The following is a 27,968-nucleotide window of genomic DNA, read 5'->3' as shown; positions in this document are numbered from 1 at the left end:
TAGATAAAAATCTAAACTCAACAGAAGTCACTTCCTGAAAACATACTATATGAACGCCCTTTATAAGAAAAGCTTGAGTAACATTAAATTGGGAGGAACTCGAAATGACTTTCAGGTTTATAGTAGAATATGTACGAACGGTATAAGATGTCAACTCGTGAACAGGAAAAATAGGCAAATATACCAGGACAAGTGAAAGTGGGAGTAAAACCTTTCCATAAGTGGGAGTAAAACCTTTAAAGAAATTCTAGGCATAGAAGAAGTCAATAATAAGATTATCCCACAAACTTTACACTAAGATACTTATCCGAAGACTGGCAGAACAAAGCCTGGATTCTGCATACATACCGTATTTAATATTTTAATATTCGTCAATGCTGTTAGTAATGGAATCTCACGCATCTGACGCTTTAAAAGAATTTATCTCATCTATGTGTATACTACGGATCATCATCACTCGACGTAAGGTTTTTCCGTATTTTAGACTGACGGGAAACTGGTGGTTGAATTAATTCAAAATGGACTTTCTGGTCTAATTTAACTTCACTTGTCATCCAAAACTGAAACTATATTCACGGAATGAACAGGCTTTGGAAAATCTGATTTTGAGCCTCGGTCGTCAGAAGATAACACTTTAGCCAATGGGGAAGCCAATGCAGAACTTCTTCTCTGCAATTCAGTCAATGTTCTGGTATCAGGCCTTTTTGGACAATTCAGTCAAAAAGATGATATATCGTAGCAAAAGTATCGGAACCATAAAATTGTACACGCTAAAAATGAATGAACACGTGTCAAATGATAAAAGACTTAAGAAGTAGATAAGCGTCTTACACGATTCGTTTACCACCATATATAGTCACGAGTTCAACGCAGAACTTGTAACATCTTTTCTTTTAGCCACATCTAAAATGGCTGCAACTTCGTTAGTCACAGAAGCAGCGTTGCTAGTTACTGGAATCACCGAAGGAGGGAAATCTTGTGGACGACGGTAGTCAATCGTGGATGTCGTGAGGTATATCATTGCTGCAATCTCTTGTTTTAACACTGTAGTTAAAGCAAGGTTCCCTGATGTTCGCGGAAAAGGACCATGATTAATATTGGTCATCTTGGATTGATGTGCGGAAAGGACTTCGTTTCGCCATTGTGCATAATTTATAAGGAGACACATTCATTATATGGTCTGCTGCTTGATATCAACGATACGTGGGCTTTTATCAAGAATTCATTATGGATACCTAAAAACCAGAAACAACCAGTTTACAGTTTATATGAGTTTGAAGGATCATCTTGCAGATCCGAATAATATTATCAATATGAAAGTTAAAATAGCCAGACAATTTTTCTCGTTCAACCGCATAATAGTTCCACAGGCAACCATCACCCGCTGTAAAATATCTAAAATTTCTAGCGGTAAATTCACAATTTTAACATGTATTAGGTCTGAAAATACACTACTGATTAAAACATGGCTAATTGTCTCCTTTGCATGACAAGATTCACATGATTCGAAAATAGATTGTAAAAATGCATCATGATCTTGCTTCGATTTTAATTTCACATATGTGCAGTAAATTTCATTATGTAAGTGTATCATAGAATTAATTAACAAGGAAAATTGGTCTAGATTCATCGGTGCACTTCTAACGGCGTGGAACGAAGTTTACGAATTTCTTTGTCAAAGACCATTTTTTTACTAATTTTCTGGTTACGGGAGATTGCATATACAAAATTCACTGAATTTAATGAAAACCACAAAAATATATAAAAAAGACAAAAGCGAAATCAGATACGCAAACCAACTAAGCTTGATTAGTTACATCTTACTTCACCAAAACCTCGAAACGAACTCTGATTGGTAGATCAACTCTGTGATCCTTTACAACTTTGCTCTACAATGAAATCCGCGACTTAAAACAAGGACCCGATAGGTATACAATTATATAAATCTTTTCGCATTATTTTAACCTGCAGAATAATTTTATGTGGTTTGCGTGGGCGCCAGTGAACCCAGATACAGCTAGGTATCGAGGCAGTCATTGGACCTGGAATGGACGAATATACACGCAAATACCACTTATAAAAGTATCTTACCTATAATGGGCTTTACTTCCAATGCCTGAGCGCAATCTCCTTTCTCTAACTTACTATTGTTTCCCAATCAATAGGTACCCTCTTATATACCCTCGCTGCTGAAAGGGACGATAAAATCAGAATTAACTCAACTAAAAACGCAAATTTTAAGTTTTGTAGACACACAACTACCACGGAATGAGGCCCCGGAGAAGTAAAAATAAAACGATTTTTTAAATTTAACGATCTATTGGGCTAAATGAGAGAGATGATTAATTAAATTGAATGATTGGAAAATTATCGTTTTTTGTTCTCTTTCATAGTGAATCGAATTCGAGACCACACGAATCAAAAGCAGACGCTCTAGTTACTAGACCAACATAGAGGGTATATGAGACCCAGTAGTTGCTTATAACCAAACCGAGATAATTTGCTTTGGAAACATATTTTATACAGTGGAACTTTTTGTCGTTCTTGGTAATTTCATTATGGTAAAATTTAACTTCGATTGTGCCTTTTTAATGAAAAAATTATGTCTCCCTACGAAAAATCTGTATACCAAGATTGATATACAATACATATTACTTTTATGCTTTCATGCTTTTTCAAGAAATGCTACTTCCATCGATCAACTCTAGTGTAAAGAAAACTTCAACCAATGATACTTCTGTTCCTTCGTCGCACTAATGCTCTGTGATATTCATCTGCCTTTGATCATCTCTTGCTTAGGATACTACATTTTCTAATGAATTATGATCATGGTCTGCTTTAATCAACGCAATATATGATTATGAAACACATCTTTTTGTGCAAAGATACTTTTAAAAATGGAAAGTCGTTATCAGAATATAGCTATTAACAAATTAGATTATTTTGTCTCCTTCCTCCCGATCTTTGTAATTTATACGGTGACTCTGCTAATGTGAATTTCAATAATACTGGTAGAATTTGGCGTCGGTTGTTGAAAAAATTTTCCTAAAAATGAAACAAATAAATTACAGGGAAAGGCGAATTTCTAATAAGAATATCCTTTTGTGAATTGTTAAAAAAATAATAAGTAAATAATGAAACGCGAAAATTATTTTAGGTCAGAAGATAACTTCATGCTAGCCTTTGCAAAAACTGCTGAGCGTAATGCAAACACAAGGTGATGCAAAATATGTTGAAATCAATTATAACAGCTACAAATATTATTGCAAGGCAAACCAGTGGCGGCGATTGGACGTTAAAAGTGGAGGAGGGCAAGACATGATCTGAATATTTGTGTACCAATCTTAGTTTCCCTGGTTTGTTTCCAACACTTTATTTGCCAAAAGGTTGTATAACTAATAGGATATTATCTTTTTCATTTAAAATACCGTATATCGTATTTCATATTTTATTAAGTAAATTGACAAGAGCAACACAAGTCGGTACTAGCTCTTTGTACACTTAAACAATGAAGTGTAAGAAGAAATTTGATTCCTTGCTTATGAACATCTTAAAATTATGTCTGAAAAATTGTGTGATCAGATTATTTAATAACAAATTTGCAAAACAAATACTGTGAATAGAAAGGATAATATTAATTATAGTAATGAATAATGAGGCTTGTTTTGTAGAAGTTACATTGAAACTGGGGATTAATGAACAACCTAATTTTTAATTCCACACATGCTAATAAAGGTATGTTGTTACTAGGGCTCGGAAGATGAAGACCTAAAAATTGCCAAAAAAAAAGGACCAATAAAAAGACCTAAAATATCTATAAAAAAGGACCTAAAAACTGGAAAAAAGACGTAAAAATAAGACCCAATTTAATTAGAATTACATGTTTGATGAACATAATGCTCAAGAAATACAAGCTTCTGGTATGTTAACGATTTGTCCTTCTTAAACAAACTGAAGTACAAACTAAAATAAGAAACTCCCCACCCTCACCCCCCTTGCTGGAGGAGATTGTTACGCTTCATTATCTGACTTGTGTTAATTGCAGATCTGGTCTTACCAGTCCAAGTCGTTGAAGAATGTCTTATCTTTTGAATTTTCTTTACTGAAGGAAAGATGTCTAAGAGGTGGTGGTGATTCGAGTTAATTTATTGTCGAAAGATAAAGTGCAAAAAATGACGTTAAGACCTATGAAAAACTTAAAAGACCAATAAACGAAAAAAAAAGAAAACGCCGAAAAAGAAAAAAAGACCAATAAAATCCAGTATTTTCTGGCCTACAATGACCCAAAATGCAAAATGAACACATACAATGTTAAGCCTCGTTCTCGGGCACTCGTACAAAAGAGGATATTTCCTCAAGTTTCGGGCACTAGTTATTATTGTTAGAAAATGAAGGACAGTAAATAATACAAGCATATGCTACATTAAAGAAATATTTACTTTTGCAGCTTCCCGAAACATGTTCGTTACCACTAGGTACAGTTTTCACTTTTTTGGACCACATCAAAACAAAACCACTCCACACTCCAGTTATACAAAATGATCCTAAAACCTAGAATTATGTTGAATTCACTAAATTTAATTGTATATACCTAGGTACACTCGTGCATACCTAAACATATCACTTCACTTGTATATTACACTGCAAAACAATGGGAAAGATAGAAGTTGTTTCATATTACTCTCTTTTTAATCACTATTCCTTATTATTAGAAAGAAGAAAAGACATTTTAGAAACTGTCAATTTTTGTGCAATTAAAGGATAACTTGTGAAAAACTTTTTTTTTTTTTTTCGAAATGTTCTCTAAATTACTTTCAAAGCGGCTGACTAACACATGGAGCCCTTGTAAGAAGAAGTGTAAGTGTGCTGGAATTGTTGTGCTCCAATAGGTTAATTTTTGGGTTATTTTCGGTAGCAATTAAAACCCAATTCATGTAGCTTTCTTAACTCCACGGAAAGACAACCAATACGTACCCACGCAACGGCAAATATTGTACGGTACCATTTTTTCTATGAACCAGTAATACATACAAAAACAACATTTCCAAATTAAACTATATAGCTTAATGGACCACTTCAAAAAAGTGGGGGTTTCAACTGCCCCCTTTTCCCCCTAATCGCCGCCCGTGAGGTAAACTACCGTTAAACGAAGATTTTCGTTTGACACAAATCGCTACGGAATGAGCCCCTCAATCCACTGACAGCAGATTAAATACTGACAGCAGAAAGCTGCAGATCGAAATTGTGACCTTGATAACAAATGCTGTATTATATTGACATGAAAATAAGAGTAAACGTAATGTAAGTTTCTATGCATTGTTTTGAAAACAATATGTAAAAAATGTTGTAGTGGTTTTATTCTTACTATGTCTTTGAAGTAGCTCATTTAATGAAAAATGACCAGTACTGCACTTGATCATAGTTGGTGTAGGGAAGTGTTGCTTCTGCGTAGGGTTTGTTTTTGTTTGGATGCGTTTTATTTCCGTGAAAATCAATTAATTTGAAAAGGAATGTGATAAACCTGAAGCTTTGATATGTATGGAAGTAACATATTTATTGAGGTGTTTTACATAATTGAACGTAAGAAATTATTTTAACAATCTAGACACATATTGATTCTTTTATCTTGTGTGACAATTGTACTCAAACGTAATTTCATGAAAGAACATTTGCAGATTAAGAATCCAGGTGTCAAAATTGAAAAATTTGTGTAAATTAACATCAAATGTGTTAATTTACAATGAAGGTTATATCGAAGTAACTTGTTTACTTGGGTGCCATATATCTAACCAAAGTAATAGAACTTATTACGCCACGAAACTTAACGGTATGCTCACCCTTACATTACAATATTCGAAGATATTTTTAGCCCTAATGACTTGAAATTGTTAGTATATCTGCGTACTCAGTAGGTAATACCAAAAAAAAAAAAAAAAAAAAAATCAGTGGGTTAGCGGATAAATTCTGGGGTTAACCTGTATCGCCGGACCAATTTTAGGAAATTTACCGGGTCAATTTATTTAAGTTTGTGAAGAAGAATGAGTAAAAGTCAGGTAAGGGGAATAGTAAAAGTTAAGAAAATGGTTGTATTTTTTGGTTGTTTTTGATGTTATAAGCGGCACTGTATGTGGAGGCGGATGGACTATTTCGCGGAGAGGTACACTTGTTTTACTATACGGATCCATAGATTGTAAAAGGGGCAAGACAAATTTGGGCAAGTCTTTAATTTGCCCATTTCATGTCGAGAACAGAATCCAACTAACCCCTGCGGGGCTTCTAACCCATTCCTCCTCCTCCTCCTACTACTACTGCTTATATTATGGATCGTATAGTAAAACTACACGCCTAATAACGTAATCTGACGTAACGTAATGTAATCCAACCAAATATAACCGAATGCAGTACATTTTGGTACTTAATTGGTCCGGCGATACAGCAGTAATGCCAAATTCTGCAGCGAGTGGTCGGTTGTTTCATCCTAGGCTGCAGGAGCTTGTGAACATCAAATGTATTTTTTCCAATTCTTACGGAAGCGTTTTTCATTCCGTAACCTTCAGTCTTAAGATCGTGGAATGATGGATTTTTTTTCCTTACTCAAGTGTTTTAACTGCATAGAAAATTGCATTATAATTTAGAAATTAACGTCATAATTTATATCAGCTTCCTTTGGCTAATGGTTAACGTTCTTGCTTCGTAGTTGAGAATATGGATTGCATTTAGTATCTCCCGCAACTCGTTTCATGGTTCCAGAACCGAGTACCTTGTTTTCGTCTAAATTGTGATAAAGGTAGAAGTACAAGGGCCCTGGTGGCTTCTATCTCCCTTTGCTCGCTGTCCCAAGCTCAGCTATATTTTCTAAAGTAAGTAACACGGTTGTAAATCTTCCTCAGGTCCAGTCGGAAGAGGATTAAATAAAAAAAACTATGTTGTATAATATATTACTGCCGTGTGGAGATTGTATTATATTTAATGGGTCTGTCATCATCAGACATGTTAAGAACAAACTGGAGACTTTTTGTCAGCACAATATAGAAGTTGAGAACAAATTAAGCGTTACGTCATATTAGTGATTTTGAGTAAGGCTCTGCTGTTGGTGGTCCTAACATAGATACTTAAACTAATTGTTAAAGTTGTATTAGTAATTAATTGTTTTTTAAATATGTTTTAACCACAGTTAATCCTGTTTTCTTACCCTCTCTCAATCATAATTGTTCATAAATATTTCTTTATTTTCATGCTTTGTTCTTCACTAAATACGTATGCATTTATGTTGTATTGCTGTGCACAAGTAGTTCTTTTCAACTGTTAGTGTTGTGTTTTCCGTAATGTTCAGAAATAACGAAAACAGTGAATCCTTATTTATCACTCCCTCCCGTTTTTACTCCTTTCAATGTTTCCATCCAGCTCTATAACCAACCCGCTAATGAAATATTACATTAATACACTTAAAGAGGGAGGGAGTTTTGGGAGCATGCCCCCAATAAAATTTCGCTGCGTTGATACATCCAGCTGTAACGAAAACATTTCACTATTAAAGGGGAATTGGGGCGGAGCCCTTAATAGCAAAAGCTTTCTGTGCTTAAGTGTACCGTACGTATGCTTGATTACATAAGCGTAGCGTTTGTAAGTAGCCTTGGTTAATTTCGGTTATTTAAGTTTCGGTTCACTTTGCTTGAAACGTGCCATACAGATGTCCTCCTTTGATGTCAGAAATTACAAAACATCTATGAAAGTACTTCTTACCTCTACTAGGCTAGAGCTATTCTATTTCAAGTGTGCCCCTTCTGACGCTGCTGTCGATTGTTTTCCCATACCTTTCCTGAAAGAGGAGGACAAGGTGCTGCGGCGGAGATCTTTCACTAGTTGGATGCGGAAGCTTTGCCACAAACAATTTCTTCACGGACTTCGCTGTGCTCTGTCTTGTTACCCATTCTAAGTAGCTTACGATCTTAACTTGTCAAGACTGAATGGCAAATTGGAAACACAGCTGAGGTCAATCACTTCTTTCTCTAAGCAAAAGGAGGGTTTCCTCCATAAGAGGGTCGGCGGGGATGGGGCCAAAGTATGTTTCGCATATTTTCCGAGGACACACCTAAAATAGGCAGGCTCTACTATACAACAGGGTACATATCTCAACCCCAGGGGTTAGATGTCGCGCGATATGGGTAGGGGTACGCTGCGCAGAAGACACTGGACGGAGTCAGGTGTTAGCGGAGGCACGGGATTTCAGTTTTGGCGTGAAGCCACGTGGTCGAGATGTACGCCACTAACTTAACATAGACGGTTACAAGGAATTGGACACAGCAGACGTTTCTTAAATGTCCAAGGTAGCTATGATGTGTGGCATGCAAAAGATGTCCATGGTTAATCACTTGTATGTACAAGGTTTATCCAGTCAATTAATATTGAGATGTTCCTAGGACGTTTGTTTTCTCCATTCCAAATCCGTGGTTATGTCCATGAGATGTGATTTCCAGTAGGATATTTATTTTGTGGAATAATGAAAGGATGGCTTTTCTACATCAAAATATTGTCCCATTTGAAGCACATCACACCGTTCATAAAGTATATTTCAAGCATATTTGGTTAACAGGCAGTTTCCGTTTCCTATATTTTCACTCTTCATTTATATATTTCTCTCCATTATTACAGTATTCACTTTCTAGATTAGTTAATATGACAGTTAGATTGAAACCCGACATATTATGCTCTATTCCCATTTTACCTATTATGGCCTCAACACGCGCCTTCATTATCTTAGTTTCTACTCCTAATTATTCACCTTACATTGATAACTTTTATTATCTTTTTTGTTAGTCTGATGCTTACACTTCGGCTGATTATGTTCAGCTTTCTGCGAATTTTGTATTTCGGGGCTACCCTCTACTTAACCCTTGATTCTTAATAGTATACATGCATTAACCCTTGATTCTTAATAGTATACATGCAAATTATGTGGAAATAGACCACTTATTTTAGAACTCAGTTGACTATGTATGTTCTTTTAGCTTTCATTTGCTTAACCAGTTTCCAAAATCAATGCTATTTTGTGTTATTTTCGTTTTTATGTAACATGATTAATATGTTTTAACAATATTTATACATTTTATCGTATTTGATCTTTCTTTCAGTTAATTTGAGGATTCATGACGTGAATAGAGACTGACTTTGCTGTGGGCAGCAGCATACAGAAAATAATGGCTAAGTAAGTTAACATTCTTCGCTTTTATTATTTTAAAATCTTATACAGGTAACTTTAAATTTTACTAATGTATCTGAATGTTCTGATAATTTATGAGCGCTCAAGCTCTTTGTTATGTTGTATGTTAATAACTATAAAGTGTTTACAATAGGTTCATTTGATATGAAATGATACATATACCGTATTTTCTCGTATATAAGCGCCCTTACCTCCTAAAATATGTGTCACTTATAAATCCATTTATCCGTGTTTATACAAGTACCTCCTGTAAGATCATTTCAGATAATTCACGCAACTGCCAAACCAACGCTTCATCATTGGCTGCACTAACTTGTTAGAAGAACCTTTTCAGATCCTTCAGAGCTACCGGTAGTATCTCTTATCCATTTCTTAACAAACTATATTTGAATTTATACATACACAGTGTTATTTTATGAAAAAATAATAATAATAAAATAAACAATCCACAAGTTTTCTTAGAATTACATTTGTTATTGTAAGGTGTCACTAGTGCTTGATATTTCTTCATCCATCTTTCATAATGTAATTGCTCATATATTTGACTTGGCCTTATTATTGTTCTGTAAAGCTGTTAACTGTAGTAGCTGGCAAAAGAGTATACAGTATAACTTACCTAGAACGTCCATAAAGATTAATTTTACCAACTGTTTCAGGGCATCACTAACGGTTTGTGAAATTAATTTTCATGGGTGTTCTAGGTAAGTGTTTTTTTTTTTTTTCTTCTTTTTTTTCCTTCTAATTAAGGGTCATTCGAGGTTCTCGTTAGCATGTGTATCTTTGGCGTGTGTTCGATATCCAGTGGGAGCTCATATTGTTGATTTACAAAAAAATGTGGAAGAGCATATCTTACTGTTGCATCCATCAATACGTAGGAAACTGTAATTAGGCCACAAGCTTTCCTATCATATTATCCAATTATTTGTACCAAACTTGTTTTTACATTTCTCTGACTATATTTATACTTATTTTTTTCCTTCTATATTGTTTTTATATTATTATATACACAAATTACTACTTACATGTGTTTGATAAATTTGATACTCTAATGACACGCCGTTGTGTTTCCTTCGTAACTGGCATTTGTTACTCCATAAATTTGTCTGTTTCGACTGAACGCAGAGTTGTAAGCACACGTAGGAAAAAAAAAAGCATTATTCGATTGCACAGAAGCACTTAAGTAATTAAGTGCAATGTATTCTTAGTTTAATTAATCATTTTTGTAATTGGTCTGCAAATGTTTTCTTAAGATGAACTTTATATGCGTTTTTGTTTTTAATCTTACAGAGAGATAAGCATAGTGTTTGTGTATGACACCCAACGCTGCCAGAAGGAGGAGGATGACCCGCAGGAGGCAATTGTCTATTTCTATCCTTCGTGGGTGAGTGAGCAGCAGCGATTGGCTCTCTGTGGTCAGTTGATGGGGGCAATGCAGTTCTCCATGTCTATGTTCAGTTGTCCGAGTATCTTAACACTGCAAAATGGAAAATTTGCCCTCAGACAAATAGGCCAGTTTATTTTGGTAAGTTAATATTTGGTCACTCACAAAAGGATATCTTAAGTATGCTTTTCAGTTAAAAGTTATACTTTTTTTTTTTTTTTTCGTACACTGATTAAGCATATATACACACCACTAATTACTACTATCAACAAGCTAATGCTTTTCTATTGCATCTGAGTGACGTGTCCTGTTTCAATCACTTTCGAACGATTAAATATTAAATTCCTTAAAATAACTTAAGATTCTGCTATTTTACTCATCATATTTCTCTCGGTTTTAGACTTTGCTATTTTGTTTTTTTAAGGGGAAGAGGTAGAATTTTCCTTTTTCTTCTTACCAACATAGGTCATAGACATTCAACTAGGGTGAATGCTATCCCTTCTTGTTTTCTTCACTTTCTTTAATGTTTATCTTTTCTGACAGCGAATGAATTTGGAACATTGCATGGTTTACTCTTTGTTAGTTTTAAGTGTTTTCCTAGTTGAGATTTATCCGAAAGGTAGTTTTGTATTGCTAGTATTGGCAGTTTCAAAAATTGATTTTTCATTGTATAGGAATGTAGCGAAACAATAACATAAAAAGAAACATTTTCTTGAAAGTTTTTATATATATTTCCCAACTTTAATTTTTACTTACGAAAATATGAATATTTGATTTCTCCGGGTCAAGAAACAGTCGAGTTTCTTGATTTGGTGATACTTATAATAAATATTTTGATAGTGTTATACGGAGAGATGCGTACGAAAAACATCAACATATACTATAAAAATATCAAAATATATACTCATATTTATAATACGTTTAGATGTTCATATCAATACATTGCTATCTATTAAATAACAAAAAGGTTATTACCTGTTAGTGCGTTGTTTACTTTTAATCTTCTTCTATATTTCGTTTCGTTAACTTACTGGTAACATCATCTGGCTGAGAAAACACTTCAACTGATACTATTTATAACTTTCTAGCTGCTTCTTGGTTAGAACCTAAGTCTAATGAATCATGATTGCACAAAAGACGTAAGTCTATTTTGTGTAGTTTTGATATTAACAAAAAAAAAAAAAAAAAAAAGTTTCATCAATGGACATCTTTCTTCTTGTAACCTAAGTTCAGCGCTGTATTTACGACATTATAAAACGTTCGAGTGTAAGACATTATTTAACGGTCGACTTCGGTCTTATACAGGAAGTTGCCTACCCCTGAAGAATCGGAAAAATGTTCATATACCAGTTTCAGATTAAATGTAACCCGGATCCTTTCTGCAGCCATCGATTCAAATATGTAAATAGTAAAGCTGTAAGTTATGGGATAATGTAGGTTCTTGTCACCACGGCATGGCGCGTCCTCAGGTTGCGAATCGAGGAGAAGGCCTCTAGATATAGAGGTTAGCTGCGAATATACTAAATAAGCAGTTGCGGACAGACGACTAGGAGTGATCCTCCAGCTTGGGAGTTTGGGTAAGGCTAACAACCTCATCCTGTAAAAAAAAGCACTTGTTCAGAAATATTCACAAAAGCCTCGGACAAGGACAGATAACTTGGCACGACCTCAGCAAAAGAAAATGGACATGCGATTTGGAACATGGAATATTAGAAGTCTTTATAGGGCAGGCGCGTTAAAATCCGTAACGAGTGAGTTAGAGAAATACAGGATGGACGTAGTAGGAGTTCAGGAAGTTAAATGGGAAGGAAATGGATCTGTGAATTCCAGAAATTTTATGTTCTTTTATGGGGAAGGAAATAAAAATCGCCAGTTAGGAACAGGGTTTTTCGTTCACAAACGAATATTACCAGCAATTAAATGGGTTGAATTTGTTACTGACAGACTTTCTTTTATTACTCTTAAGGGACGGTGGTGTGATATCGTTTTAAATGTACATGCTCCAACTGAAGATAAAGATGACGATATAAAAGACAGTTTTTACGAAGAAGTGGAACGGATATTTGACTAACTCCCGCGATACCATATGAAAATTCTATTATGGGATTTCAATGCGAAGGTAGGACGAGAGGATATTTTCAAACCGATTATAGGGAAAGAAAATCTGCAGAAGGAAAGTAATGAGAACGGTGTTAGACTCGTGAACTTTGCAACATCCAAAAACCTAATCGTGAAGAGTACAAAATTCCCACATCGCGACGTTCATAAATGCACTTGGACATCATCAGACGGAAAAACACATAACCAAATTGATCACGTTTTAGTAGATAGAAGGCAGTCCAGCATAATTGATGTCCGGTCGTTTAGAGGGGCTGATTGTGACACTGATCACTACCTGGTAGTAGCGATAATACGAGAGATATTATCGTTGAATAAAGGTAATATTCAGTGTCCGAAAACGGAGAGATTTAATTTAAAGAAATTAGAAGAGAGCCAGGTAAGAGAGGAATACCAGATTGAAGTTTCGAATAGATTCTCGGTTTTAGAAGATTCGGAGTGCACGAGGATACTTGGATTGAAATTAGAGATAACATTAAAAGTTCAGCAATACAAAAATTGGGACACGCGGAAATACGTAGGAACAAACCATGGTTCGACCAGGAATGCATTCAACTAGCAGAGAAGAGAAAACAGGCAAAATTACGCTGGCTACAAAATCCGAATGAAATAACTACACAAAATTTCGCAGATATCAGGCGGGAAACTTCCAAAACTTTTAGAACAAAGAAACGCGATTTTTTGAAAGCTAAAATTAAGGAATTCGAAGATAATAGTAAAAATAAAAATATTCGGGACATTATAAGGAGATCAGCGAATTTAAGAAACTCTATCAACCCCGTGCTTATATATTAAAGAAAGCTGACGAAACAGTTCTCACTGATACGGATAGCATCTTAAATAGATGGAAAGATTTCTTAACGATTTGCTGAACACGCAGCCAAGAACTAATGTGCGTGGAGAAAAGGAGATACACACCGCAGAACCGTATATTCCAGAACCCAACCGAATAGAAGTAGAAACCGCTATAAAGAAATTAAATAAACACAAATCTCCGGGTGTAGATGAAATTCCGGCTGAGTTAATTTTAGCTGGAGGCGAAAAATTGTGGAACAAGATACACAAGCTCATTCTCATCTGGAACAAGGAAGAATTGCCACAAGAGTGGAAAGAATCCATCATTGTTCCAATTAATAAGAAAGGCAACAAAACTGACTGTAATAATTATCGAGGCATTTCTCTTCTGTCAACATCCTATAAAATCCTTTGAAATATTCTATTAGCAAGATTGACCCCATACACAGATAAAATTATTGGAGATTATCAGTGCGGATTTAGACGAAATCGATCAACTATCGACCAAATATTTACCATTCGCCAAATACTCGAAAAAAAAAGTGGGAATACAATACCCCGGTACATCAATTATTTATTGATTTTAGAAAGGCGTACGACTCGGTTAGGAGGAAACATTATACAACGTTCTTACAGAACTTGGAATACCGAGAAAGCTAATTAGATTAATTAAGATATATTTAAATGAATCCGAAAGTAAAGTCCGGGTAGCTCCGTCCACGAGCTTTCACGTCGAAAATGGCCTACAAAATGATGTGTTGTCGCCATTATTATTTAACTTTGTTCTGGAATACGCTATAAGGAAAATCAAAGATAGCAACCAGGGCCTAGAGTTGAACGGTATTCACCAGGTTATGGCTTATGCTGATGATGTAAATTTAATAGGGGATGATAGGAGAACAATAGAAAGAAATGCAGAGATCTTATTAAACTTTTGCAGGGACATAGGTTTAGAAGTAAATGCAGAAAAAACTAAATACATGGAAGTGCGTCGGGACCGTAATACGGCAAATTGTGGATGCGTTAAAATATTAAAAAATACTTTTGATAAAATGGATACTTTCAAATATTTAGGATCAATATTAACAAACGAAAATCATATTCACGAAGAAATTAAATGTCGATTAAAAGCAGGGAATTCATGTTATTATTCGGTTGAAAATCTCTTGTCGTCGCGAATTCTGTTAAGGAATTTGAAGCTTAAAATATATAAAACGATAATCATGCCTGTTGTTCTGTATGGTTGCGAAACATGGTCGCTTACTCTGAGGGAAGAACATAGACTGAAAGTATTTGAGAACAAGATCCTGAGACGAATATTCGGACCCAAGGGGAACGGGAATGGGGAATGACGGAAACTTCATAACGAGGAACTACATAATTTATACGGTCTACCCAACATTGTTAGAGTCGTCAAGTCTAGGAGGCTGAGGTGGGCAAGTCATGTAGCTAGAATGAAAGAAAGTAGAAACGCTTTCAAAGTTTTGACTGGAAGACCAATCGGAAAACGACCATTAGAAAAACCTAGGCGCAGATGGGAGGACAATATTAAGATGGATCTCGCAGAGATAGGAATACAAAGTAAAAACTGGATCCAATTGGCTAAGGATAGAAGTCAGTGGAGAGCTTTTGTGAACGCAGCATTGAACCTCCGGGTTCCATAGGCTATATAGTAAGGTATGGGAATTTAACAATCAGAAATTTTAAAATACTGAAATCATTCAAGATATGTGACATTTAGTTTTTTTTTTTTCCCAATTTTTGCAAATGGAACAGTATTTTTTAAAAATGCAAATGTCAGCCATCGTGGATGATTTTCGCAGTTTTAAAATTTCAACTCTATAACTTACAGGTTTACCATTTGTATATTTGAATCAATGATTGCAGAAGGGACCAGAGTTACATTTTGTCTGAAATTGGTATATGAACCATTTTCCCGTTCTCTAAGGAGAATGAAATAATAATAATAATAATAATAATAATAATAATAATAATAATAATAATAATAATAATAATAATAATAATAATTATTATTATTATTATTATTATTATTATTATTATTATTATTATTATTATTATTATTATTATTGTTATTATTATTTGACGTTCCACTGTTGTGTCCTTTAGGGTAAAGAGGATAGATGATTAATGAAAGTGGATAATTGTGAAAAATTAAATTTTTTATATTCTCCAATCGAACTCGGATCACGTGGCACCAAAGGGACATGCTCTAGCCATTAGACTAGCGGGGAGGGCCGGATTGTCTAGAAGTATACTCAACTTTCTGTATAGAAAAGACAGGAATCGAATGTTTTACAGCAATATAAACGCAGCATTAAACTATAAGTTGAGTGCAAAAAAAGATGGCCATTGATGAGATTTAATAGTTTTTTTGTTTTTTTTTTTTAATTTTATTTTAACTATACAAAATAGACTCAATCCTTTCTGAAATCATTGATTCATTTATGTTCTAAAGTGGAAGTTTAATTTTCTGTGTACACCAACAAGCAGTTAGAAACATGAAAATAGTAGCAATATCTACTTATTGCAATAAATTATTAAAGACAAGTTGTGGAATTCCGCATAAATTATTAATGTACCATTGTATTGTCGAAGGAATCGATGGAATACTTAACATATGCTCAGGTTATTAGAGGTACATTATTATTCAGGTTTTCTTTACGTGGCATCTCTAATCGTAATTCTCGTGTAATTCGAGTGCTGCTCTTTGTGCGAATTGGGGCCAAGGCAGTCATGGTGCGGAACTCTGTACAGCGGCCAAGCCCTTTTGTGTCAAATTCAAAGGCGAGCACTCTGCTTGGTCTCGAGCCTGTCCAGCCTTTCAATGTGAGAGACATATCCGAGAACTAATAATTGTTGAGAAGATTTCTGCTGACGATGCTAAGCGTCGTCTAAAAGAAAGCATCCCTTCCTAGCTTTCTCTGCACTTTGCTACTGTTGCAGCTACTTGTAAATCTGTGGGAACCCAGAGTCCGACGTTTCCACCCAAACAGATCTTGTTCCTGTCAAAAGTCCAGAAATTCAGATCCCAGTCGCAAGTCCAGAAATTTAGATTCCAGTCGCATCGACTAGCGAATCCCCCGAAAATCCTTTTTGTTTCTATTAGTGTCGGTCTTCGGTGAGCTCCAGCTCTTCGCCGCTCGCCTTATATCGCCGGTCTAAAACTTAGCCAATATATACGCCAACTCAGTGATACGGTTCTTTCCCCGAAACGAACAAGATCTCCTATGTTCGTAAGCCTCCTGTAGTTTCTTTGAAATCTGACATGGTGGAAGACGACATAATGGATACTGAGTGAATGGTACTTGACCCGCATGTCAAGATTCGCCTCAAACGTTGATTTTGATATTATCAGGAAAGAGCGTAACTCAGTTTTAGCATTTTTTCAGTAGAGCACGAGAAAGTTTTTGCGGTGATTCAAAAGTTTCTCATTAATTGCTTATCACACTTTTTTCGTCCAAAATTGGCTTGGAGACTTAAGAAGTAATCCTCTAAGTATTACAATATACGTTGTGATCATAACTATGCCATTCTTGGAAAGAATGGCGGTTATTTGAGATACGCCCTTTTGTAATCCGAACTTAGTTCACGTATTATCGAGTTACGCCTAAGTAATGCACGGAGTTTCCATAGAATACATTTACTTACGAGACAGTATATACCTAATTTTGTTTGATTTATATAGCGTAAGATAATGAAGAATACACAAATATTGATGTAATTATCTAACTTTGTTTACAGAAATCAATGCCAACTTTTATTTCAAATTTTTTAAATTTTGAATTTATTGTTTTATAAAGCCATTAGAAACTTCTACCAGGCTGGATGGATAATGAGATGATTGGTGGCATAAACACAGTGGGAGGAAAAGAGAGTACCCCGGGAAAAGCCATACGTATGCAGTGTTTTTCCACCTCAAAGTTTCACATTATTATTATTATTATTATTATTATTATTATTATTATTATTATTATTATTATTATTATTATTACGATCTTCCATTTGTCATTATGATTCACACTATAGAAATTCAAAAGTACAGTTTTAATAATGCTTTTTAGTACAAACATATAAGACAAAAAGAAAATTTGCTTTAGCTATATACTTATGGAAATAAAAACAGTTATATTCTGATGATACGAAAGAAAGTATCTCAATATATTATGATTTAAAAAAGATATAAAAAGCTCAATAATATCTCCAACTAATTTTCTAACGATGAAGAAACAGGTAAAATGCCACAAATTCTGGTTGCGTGATAAAAGGCACTGAACCCGAACACAGTGAAAGTAAGTCTTGCTATTTTGCTTCTGATATCTTCAGAGTTTCATTATTAAGATATTGAAGATTGATGCTACTACCTTGATCTGAAACCTGTTGGTCCTTGAAAGTAATCGTTCTGTAAGACTCCTGCATTGGACTGCTCTTGAAAAAGATTCTGTCAGGTTCCTCCTTACGAAAACGTAATTCCGCCATTTTAGTCCAGTTGACATCTCGTTGTTCGTCGTCCCTCCTACTCTTTAGGATTCACTGGACAAGCGCTTGAAGTCCATGAAATCATTATACTCTAGAAATTTAACATTGTATGGCTGTTTACGTCTAGACAGTCTGAAGATAGGGACAAGCTGTGAAGGTACAAAGAGATCGCCCGATTTTTTAATAGCCATTGAAATAGCACTGTGTGCAGAATCTCCCTTGTTTTGTCCATGGAACGCCTCAAAAGATGAAGAGTAATTTTCTCCACATTGGTGAAGTTTTGCAATGCGTAGAGAAATATTCCAGCGACAATTGAATATTTATTTTATCCACTGCATCCGTTCACAAAACGAGAACATAAAAGCGATTGCTTTTCCATTTGTCATTATGATTCATGTTTTGCTATCCTCTGTTTGGGATTAGAAGAAGAAACTCTAGTGATGTATTCCCTTTGAAGTTGGAGATTCCTCAGACCCTAAAATGATGTATTTCCTCCGTTTCTTCATCACTGAAAGCAGAACATCTTCTCTCACCTCTGTGGTAAAATGTTCCAATGCATCGAATACCAACTTTGTGGCACTAAATTCATTGTATTAATGGGGGCCGCGGTGGCTCAGTGGTAGAGCGTTCACCTCTGGTGCTTGGGGTTCCGGGTTCGATCCCAGCCCCCGCCAAGTGAACTTTGTGTGGACAAACACCGTGTGCGTGGGTTTTCTCGGGGTTCTCCCGTTTCTTCCCACTTTCTTCATTCCACCATTTCATTCATTACTCATCATCACCGTCTCCTTTAGCCTAACCGGCATAACCGTGGGACATAAAACTCAAAGATTTCATTTCATTTTTTCATTGTATTAACTTTATGTATGGTTTCCCAGTTAAACGGAATTGCTTAGCAATTAATTCCTTATTTACTCTCTTCTTGTTCAGCTGTCAAACTAGTTTTATTTGTCCACAGAACGTAGTTCTGAAGATTGAACTACATTTTTCTCGGGGTGAATCTTCAACGAAGTACTCGTTCTAAACGTTAACAGCTGATACATCAGAAGAAGTAATCCTAATGATTCTGTGCTCTTCTTTGGTGTGTTTCCTTGTTTTCCTTGGATTTGTTTTGTGATCTTCATAGGTGATTGATTAAAGTGAAGGGTACAACTTCTCTGCAGGTATAGGCAGCAAACATATTTTTTACACTGATCGCAGGTGCTTATAGCATCTTCATCGCACATTCTCGCACTACAAGTTCCCATGTAAGATGGATCTTCATCTTCAACACCACCAGTTTCACACAGCTATATTCATCGCTTCCTATTTCTTCTCTGTAGAGTTTTGGTGATGTATTTCTAAGGTTACAACAACTCCTTAAAGTGGAAGTTAACTGATACTCAGATGTGAAGTAGCAGATAACTTACAGAGTTTTGAACATTCCGTTGGGCTTTTCTCATCCTTTTCTGGATATGTAGAGACAGAAGGCACAGCATCACTACACTAGAGAGCTTTATTTGGAATCAATGGATGATCATCTGTAGATGACCACGAACTTAAACTATCTTGGGATTCTAGCTCACATGACTATTGCAAAGAATTTGTGGCAGTAGCAGTATTCAACACACGGCCATAATACCAGTTTCTGTCATACCATATTTTCGCTAATGATCCAGTTGTGAAACTAGTTTTATTTGACCACACAACGTACGCGTAGTTCTGAAGAATAAACGACATTTTTTAATCCGTCATTCCATTGCACTAGAACATCCATCTTAACATTTCAAAATGAACTGCCAACATTGGATTAATCACGGCAATCTTGAAAGAGGACTGCCAACAACTTAGCGCGCAAAGTTTCGAACAATTACATGCGACGTGGTTTGAACCAAGATGCACACATACAGAAAAAGTCTATTGTTGAATAAGCAAGCCTTTCTTTGTCTTAGTACCGGCAAACTAACTTAAAACTCTTGATTGATGGAAAAATAAAATTAATAATCCGATAAACGTAAATCTACTTGCAATGTCTTGGGGGAAAAAATCACGATCACAAATAGGCGATCTGAAGGCTGACCTCTTTATGAGGTACGTCTTTCTGTTTTTTACTTATAATTTCTATACTAATGGGAATTGAGCCATGCCGATTTGAGAGCAAAAACATATCACCGTTGCCCATGCTCCAATGGACTTATCTCAAAAATGCATTTTTTTGAGTTACACCCTTTCGTGATCTTGACGACGATATATATATATTTACTATTGATATTCTTAAATATTTTCTCTATTGTTGTTATAGTTATTTATTGTTATTCTAATATTTTTGTTATTCTCATATATTCATTATTTTATCTCTTCTTTTAGATTTGTATTTCTCTTTTCCAGCAGTATGTAATGGTACATTATTATATCTCTATATTTGCTTCTTCGTAGGCTGTTGGCTCTGATAGTCCCACTCCCGATTGGGTACTGAAGTTGCAGACTGACACGTTGCATCATCTGATTCGCTTTTATCATAAAGACTTCGATTCCATCCTTCTTCAGGTGCATGATCGGAGCTTCTTTATTGAGAAACTAAGTGCCATGGTTGATTTTTACCTGCCAATTGCACAACGAGCAGGGGAAATGTTTGATAACATTCCTACAGTCCTTCTTCCAAAAGTAAGTATTTAGGATTTTCTTTCTTGTTTATTTGATTGTGAAAGAAGATCAATGTAAAGAGCCAATTTCAGGTAGTTCAGAAATGTTAGAACAACTTATTTTACTTTCTTAAAGTGAAAGTGCTTCACATCATGAAATGTTGCCTCGTACTTCTATATGGATTAAAAATACAAAAATCTATTATTGGCAAAGTTGAAACCTTTATTACATTGCCCTTTAAAAAAATAGAATAAAAAATCCCTATAGCGGAAAAAAAGTCGTCCTTTAATGACTTTTATCAAATCTCGATTATGAATACATTTCATTTACTTCCTGTAATGAGTTTCTAAAGTCCGACTCGAAAATTTCGTGGCCAATAACTCAGGAACTAAAGATCTCCACTTGGCCAAATTTGAGATGTTGGTGGATCTTAACAAGCTTAATATGCATGTGAAATACTATGGTGTGCAAGCTTTTTATTCTTAAGTTGTTGACTGTCAAACTTGAATTTTGGGCTCAAGTAAGTCCAAACTCTAACTTTGATGGACAATAACTCAGGAATCTAAGGCCTGCACACCATAATATTTCATATGTGAACTAAGTTCGTGAAGTTCTATAAGCGTCACAATTTTGGTCAAGATCGAATGAATTTCTAAATCGCGTAGTTATTAGATTTCTTGATTTCACTCAGTTCAAACCCAACTTTGATGGCCAATGGCTCGGAAGCTAAAGATCTGTTCACCATAGTATTTCATAGTATGTTTGAATGAGTACTAAGCTCGTCAGCGTATACCACCATACGAAATTTGATCAAAATTGGATTAGTATCGATAGAATACTATTATAATATTCTTTCACTAAATCCAACCCGAATTTTGATGGTCAATAACTCAGGAACCAAAGGCCTGCTCACCATAATACGAGTATTTCATATGTCTAATAAGCTCGTGAAGTTCTATCACCATATGAGTTTGGTATCAACATCGAACGAGTTACGTCGGTCGGGTACGATATATTGATTAAAAAAATCAAATAAAAGCCAAAAGTACTAACTGTTAAAAAAACTTGAAAATATAAAAAATTTATGCACTTATTGTTAAGTAGAATTCTAAAATTTTTTCAACTCTAGCACTTTATCCACTTAAATAATGATGAAATTAGAAGATCAGATATTCTTTTCTTCATCAGTGCCAAGTAATTCTAGGGATTCAAGTTTTCATCCATGTCAACACTATTTTTAATCCATAGGAGTAGAAGACAACATTTCATAATGTGAGCTATTTTGCAGTGTAGGTTTCATCTCCACTGGCAGTGAGGGAATTTTACCATTGAATCCGTGTTGAGTATAAGTATTAGTGGTGTTTTATTAGGTATGTTTTTTGTTTTTATTATTTTTCAAATATGCGTCTATTCAGTTCTTCAAACCGTTGTATATGCATTTAATACCAGTAGATAATAGAACTGTACATAACCCTGTTGCTTTTGTTTACAAAGTATACTCAGTTGGGCAAGAATCCCTAAGTAATTGACTTTTTTAAGGGAAGAATGAACCTTTAAAGCCATTCAAATGTATAATGTATATTTCCTGAAGCCATTACATTTTTTTAAAGAATGAATTGCACTCCTTTTATTTTGTTCGAGTTTTGTTAAAACTAATATTTATATTTGTGTTTATGTACTGTAAAAATTTGTCTATCCCATGCTGTAATATCTCAAAAGTAGTATCTGTTCCGTAAACTTTCTTTAAACTTAACAGGATATATCTTTCAAGTCTTATTTTCTTTCAGTTCTTATAGTTCTTTCGGTAGGCGATTATTATTCATATATTGAATTTCTTGTACGTTTTCTACTAATTTGTCTAAATATACAAATATTTTTAGTTATTAACATTATGATGCTATGTATGTACTTATTACCAGTAGATTTGGAACAATATTAAGTAATACAGAAAATTCCAGCCGGGAAAGCAGAGATCTGGATTCGAGTCCACACCAGTTCTTCCATCCAGTTGATCTGTGGTATTCCAATAACTTTTGAATATAATTATTTGTAGTTAGAAACAATTATTAATATAATTTTTTTTTTAAATATTTTGCAGAGTGCCAGCAACGTATTTTTAGAAGCATTCCAAATTCTCCATTGTTGCCAAGAAAAAAAGGGTGTTTTAGGCGGAACAGTGCTCTATCAGAACAAGTACGTATTTATATATACATTTATTTTTGCAAATAATGTGAAAGATGTTAACAAAGTTTGACAGACCATAACATTCCGACTGGAAAAAACTTGATCAATAGACGTTACAGCTACAGTAAAAAAGTATACTTATAGTTAAGATAGGTCCAACTCAATTTAAATTGTATAAAGTGCAGGGAAGCTAACGAGTAATTCTAAAAGCAACCTAAAGTAATTCTTAAAAGACAAATACTAATGAAAGCAACAAAATAGATATTGAAACGTCTACAGTCAAGTGTTATGCTCTCAGGCTCTTATGGTGAGTACAAATTTATCTCACAAGCTGAACGTACCTGACAAATTACATGAATAGCAACAGACCAATGTATGTTAAATATCTTGCGGTATAAGTAGGCTTAAATAGTAATTATAATGGACCTCAAGTACAGATAGTTGTTTTAAGTACTAATATTGTATTTATTTTTTTCCTTTATATTAATGAATTTTTTAAGAAGTGTGTATATCCGGGAGACAAAAGTCGAGAGAACTAGTTGACCAATCATCAGCAAATTTCGTCAGAATGTAGGTCAAAAGTTCGTTTTTGGACCGGATGTTTAAACCAGAAATTTGAGTATTTCCGGTTTTAACGTTGCTGAAGAACAAAAACAGTAATATATAGAGAGATTTGGTTTTCTGTAACCGATTAAGTGCCCCAAGAATATATTACATTTCCATCCTTAACGCTCTACTAAAATCTGAAGTGGTTGAAATTCACCAACTCCTGGTTTCAATATTATTGATCTTCATAGAGCAAACGTGAGAAGAGGTTTTTGGGAATCGATTTACCGTTATAAGATTAGGTAAATCATCTCCCTTAACCCTCTATTGAAACCGGAAGTGGCAGAAATGAACCAGTTCCGGTTTTAATATTGATAGCTATAGAATAAAAAGCGTAATAGATTGCAAAAAACGGTTTTCTGTAATCAATTGAGCACCCCAGAGGATATTAATGTATCTTCACTCTCAAATCTCTACTAAAACTGGAATTGGCACAAACGAACTAATTCTGGTTTTAATGGTGATCGTTATAAAGTTAAAAGGGTAACAGATAGCGGCATACGGTTTTCGTCAATCAGTTAAGCGTCCCCAAGAATATATTCCATTTCTACTCTATAATCTTTGCATTAGCACTGAAGTGACAGAAATGAACCACTTCAATTTTAATGTTGATTACCATAGAATAAAAACTGTAATAACTAGCGAGAAATAGTTTTCTGTAATCAATTAAGCGTCCCAAGAGCATATTCAGTTTCCACTGTAATAGAAATCAACCACTTCTCGTTTACACTTTAATCGTTATAGAGTTAAAACGGTAATAGATAGCGAGGAGCGGTTTTCTGCAATTGATTAAGCGTCCCAAGAATATATTTAATCTCCTTTCTAATATCTCTGCTGAAGCCAGAAGTGAATAGGTGTTGTTACTTTTGGTTTCAATAGTAATTGAGAAAAAGCATACCTTAAAAAAAAACAAATTTCTTCACGTGGTACTGGTACTTGTCCGTAATAATAATAATAATAATAATAATAATAATAATAATAATAATAATAATAATAATAATAAGTGAAAGTTATAGTGTGCTTGTATTTGCGGCTTATGCATCTTCAGTCTCGCTGGAACATAGTGTTGGTTACTATTATTTTGTTGTATATGTGCAGTTTTCAAAACCTTACAGTTTAGGTTAGAATGATAGTGCCTGTAATGATATATGGTTTTTAATCTTCAGCGAAATATGCTCTATTCCCACATCAAAATTCGGTACATAAATATTTTTTCTTGTAGCTATAGGTTTAGTTTGTGTAGACACAAGAACCGAATCTAGGTCACACTAGAATTTATGTTGTTTTTTAAGAATGCTGTGGCACATTAAGATTGGTTGTGTGCCTAATATTATTATGATATTTCAATTTTATGATCTAAATATAATTAGGTTTTCATTTGCTTTCTAGTAAGAATATGAAAAAATTCCAAAAGAGTTCTTCAGTTTGTGTTTTAGCATTATATATACGTTCTATATTTTTTTAAATGTTGATTTTTTAGTAAATATTTCGCGCCAATCACGAAATTTATTGTAATTAGGTACACACTCAACCTCGAAACTTACTATATAAAATTTAAAGCAATCAATAAGTTAACTGAAATATACGTATAATTAGCAAATTAGCAAAATTAAATGAATTAACTTTAATTAACTTTAATTGTAAATGAATTAACAAAATACGTATAATTAGCAATGAAACATTTATTTAAGAGGATTTTAAGATGAGTTCAATATTTTTCGTCCTCCATTTTCAACTAGGCTAGGATAAACTTGAGTTCTTTATTGAATGTCTCTTGTTTTGTATAATATATATTTGTGCATAAATTATTTTCTGCACTACGTAAAATAGAATTTTCTGCACTATTGCAGTAGCTAAACTTTTTTTTTTTCCTTTTTTTGAAAGCTTCATAACAAAGATCACCAATCTCCCCGAGCCAGAACTGTTTCCTAAAAGTGGGAATAAGTGATGAGCTAGTACCCTTAAATTGCGTCTGTTTTTCTTATGATTGTAAAACATACACTTAGCTAAAATTCTTTACCAACAGCAAACTTAAGTTTCCTTTAAAAAAAAAGTGCTAAAAATCACGAAGTTCACAGTGTTAATATATTTGCTAAACGTAATATGAGCTTGCAGGTTGATGGAGTTTTCATATCCTGTGTATGAAGTTACGTTATTCAATAGCTTTTTCAGTTAGCCGTTAATACTTGCACTGTATATGTGAATGTTGTGTCTAAAAGTTAATATTATTAACACTTGTATTCAGCTAAGCAAAATATTTACGCTTTTCTTTCACATTTATTTTAGAGTAATTGCAACGCAGCTTAGTCCTGATACAACAAAATGGCTTATTTCTACTGATCCGTATAACAACACTGTAAGTGTTTTTTGTATTTAATATGCATGCGAAGTTAGTTTTATTGCATCACTAAAGCTTCTATATTATACAAATTGGCATACCATAACTCGCGAAAGAAGTAAATGGTTAAAGAAATTTTACTCAATATTAGAAAACAAAAAGTGTTGTCTTATGTGTATTTATATCTGACCACAGAGTTTCTGATTGATATAAATTTAATATAATCTTCAAGGCATATCCTAATAGATTTATGTGAGTGACCAAAAATGTTGACAGTTATAAATATATTCCGTGAATTTGGAAAGACAGAAGTTCACTACTCTGTACATGAGTACGGTGTTGTAAGGACGACACAGGTAACAGAATAAATACCGCTCCTTGGTTGGAATGTAACTTGTTTGTAGAATTTTTAATTTCTGTGCCTCAAACGTTCATACCCTCACTTATTTTTCTCAAATTGAAGTTGTAGGTGGAACGTTCCAATTTCGTACATAAGATTTCAGCTTCTGTGGGAACGGTAAAACGATAGCCAAAGGGAACTAAGGATCTTCTAGAGGTAGAACCTAATATAGCGTAGTCAAAAGATATAAATCGTATTTGTTTCAGCTGAATTAAAATAATGTGCTTATTAATGTATATGTTAAGTCGTGTCCGCGATAATTGTCCAGGCAGAAAGAAGAAAAATATTCGCCAGTAGCTTATCTGTATTCTTTCGTTCCGTATAGCATTTTCTGCTGTTAGGGAATTTTTCAACAACAAGTGCATGTTTGTAACAAAACTCTACAGGGTTTGTCCGGAAAGTAATAGGACTGAGTCGATTTAAAAAAAAATTATTGAGCCAATCGTTACAATTCTTTAAAAACTTTCAAAATAGGCTCCTTCTGCGTCGATGCAGCGCTCCCAGCGCGATTTCCAAGCATTGAAGGCGTCACGGAAGTCATTCCCCGGAATAGCCTTGAGAGCCGTGGTGCAAGCTGCTTGGATCCCCTCTGTCGTCTCAAAATGCTTGCCTTTCATCGGGCGTTTCAGACGAGGAAACAAAAAGAAGTCCGGGGGGGCACATCTGGGCTATAGGGCGGCTGCGGAAGCGTTGGGATGCCGGCCTTGGTCAGGTAGTTGTTCACAAGAAAGGCGGTGTGAGTCGGGGCGTTGTCGTGGTGCAGCTTCCAGTCGGCTCCGATGTCTGGTCGGACCCGATTGACCCTTCGTTTGAGTCTTTTGAGCTCTTCCACGTAAAACTTGGCGTTGACGGTTTGTCCAGGAGGAACAAATTCATGGTGGACGATGCCTTTGATGTCAAAAAAGACAGTGAGCATCGTTTTCACTTTGGATTTGCTCATTCTTCCCTTTTTTGGGCGAGGAGACGCCGGCGTGTGCCACTCGGAAGATTGCCTCTTTGTCTCGGGATCATACTCAAAGATCCATGATTCGTCACCTGTAATTACGTTATTCAAAAATTGGGGGTCACTTTCACACATGTTCAAATTTTCTTGGCACAATTCCACTCGCCGCAATTTCTGGTCGTCAGTGAGCACTTTTGGGACAATCTTCGCGCACACCTTGCGCATGTTGAAATGCTCCGTCACAATTTCATGAACCACAGTTTTTGGTAAATTTAACATCTGGGCAATTAAACGAATACTTAGTCGACGGTCTGAGTTCAAAACTTCGCGTCCACGAGTCACATTGTCGGTGTTTGTCGAAGTCGAAGGTCTTCCAGCACGGTCTTCATCGGCGACCTCTTCCCGGCCCTCCGAAAAGGCCTTGTGCCACCGAAACACACCACTTCTTGCTAAAGCATCATCTGGGTAAGCCTGCTTGATCATATCAAACGTCTCTGTCGCAGATTTACCGAGTTTAACACAGAATTTAATCGCATATCTCTGCTCTAACAAACGCTGCATTTTCGGCTTGCACCACTCACAGAAACACGTCGCGCGAAAAAGCCTGTCCTGACTCTCCGTGTGCTCGGAGACAATTGACCAGCCGCTCGTTCGTTAGCTAGGAACGCCCTCTACCGGATCCAGTCGGTGCGCGCACGCTCCGAAGTACAGTCATGGCGGAATAAAATCAGTCCTATTACTTCCCGGACAAACCCTGTATGTCTATTGAAAATCCTATCGATGATGCTTTTAATTCAGGTCAACTTAATGTTCAACTTGTGTGGTACGCACACATGTGTGGTATTATAACTGCAAATGGACGCAAGA

The 27,968-nt window shown here is 35.1% G+C and overlaps 1 protein-coding gene across 3 annotated transcripts in view; it reads left to right on the top strand.

The window, feature by feature from the left end:
* HPS4 (Hermansky-Pudlak syndrome 4 protein) overlaps positions 1–27,968 on the top strand; it is a 75,370-nt gene that overhangs the window by 20,476 nt on the left and 26,926 nt on the right. Inside the window, exons 1-6 of one of the 3 annotated variants that reach the window (XM_081771059.1) lie at positions 5,204–5,301; positions 9,132–9,205; positions 10,508–10,742; positions 20,424–20,651; positions 22,729–22,823; positions 25,707–25,776. In XM_081771059.1, the coding sequence (XP_081627185.1) occupies positions 9,198–9,205; positions 10,508–10,742; positions 20,424–20,651; positions 22,729–22,823; positions 25,707–25,776 (636 nt within the window). In that variant the 5' untranslated portion in view covers positions 5,204–5,301; positions 9,132–9,197. Of the gene's footprint in view, positions 1–5,203; positions 5,302–5,344; positions 5,581–9,131; positions 9,206–10,507; positions 10,743–20,423; positions 20,652–22,728; positions 22,824–25,706; positions 25,777–27,968 lie in introns of those variants that run through there. The other 2 variants (XM_081771058.1, XM_081771061.1) reach the window with 2 other exon arrangements.

Source organism: Thermobia domestica, chromosome 9, assembly GCF_964235325.1.
Source record: "Thermobia domestica chromosome 9, izTheDome1.hap1.1, whole genome shotgun sequence".
Classification (NCBI taxonomy): Eukaryota; Metazoa; Arthropoda; class Insecta; order Zygentoma; family Lepismatidae; genus Thermobia; species Thermobia domestica.
The sequence above is the reverse complement of the archived record's forward strand: the minus strand, read 5'-3'. Positions and strand labels throughout refer to the sequence as shown.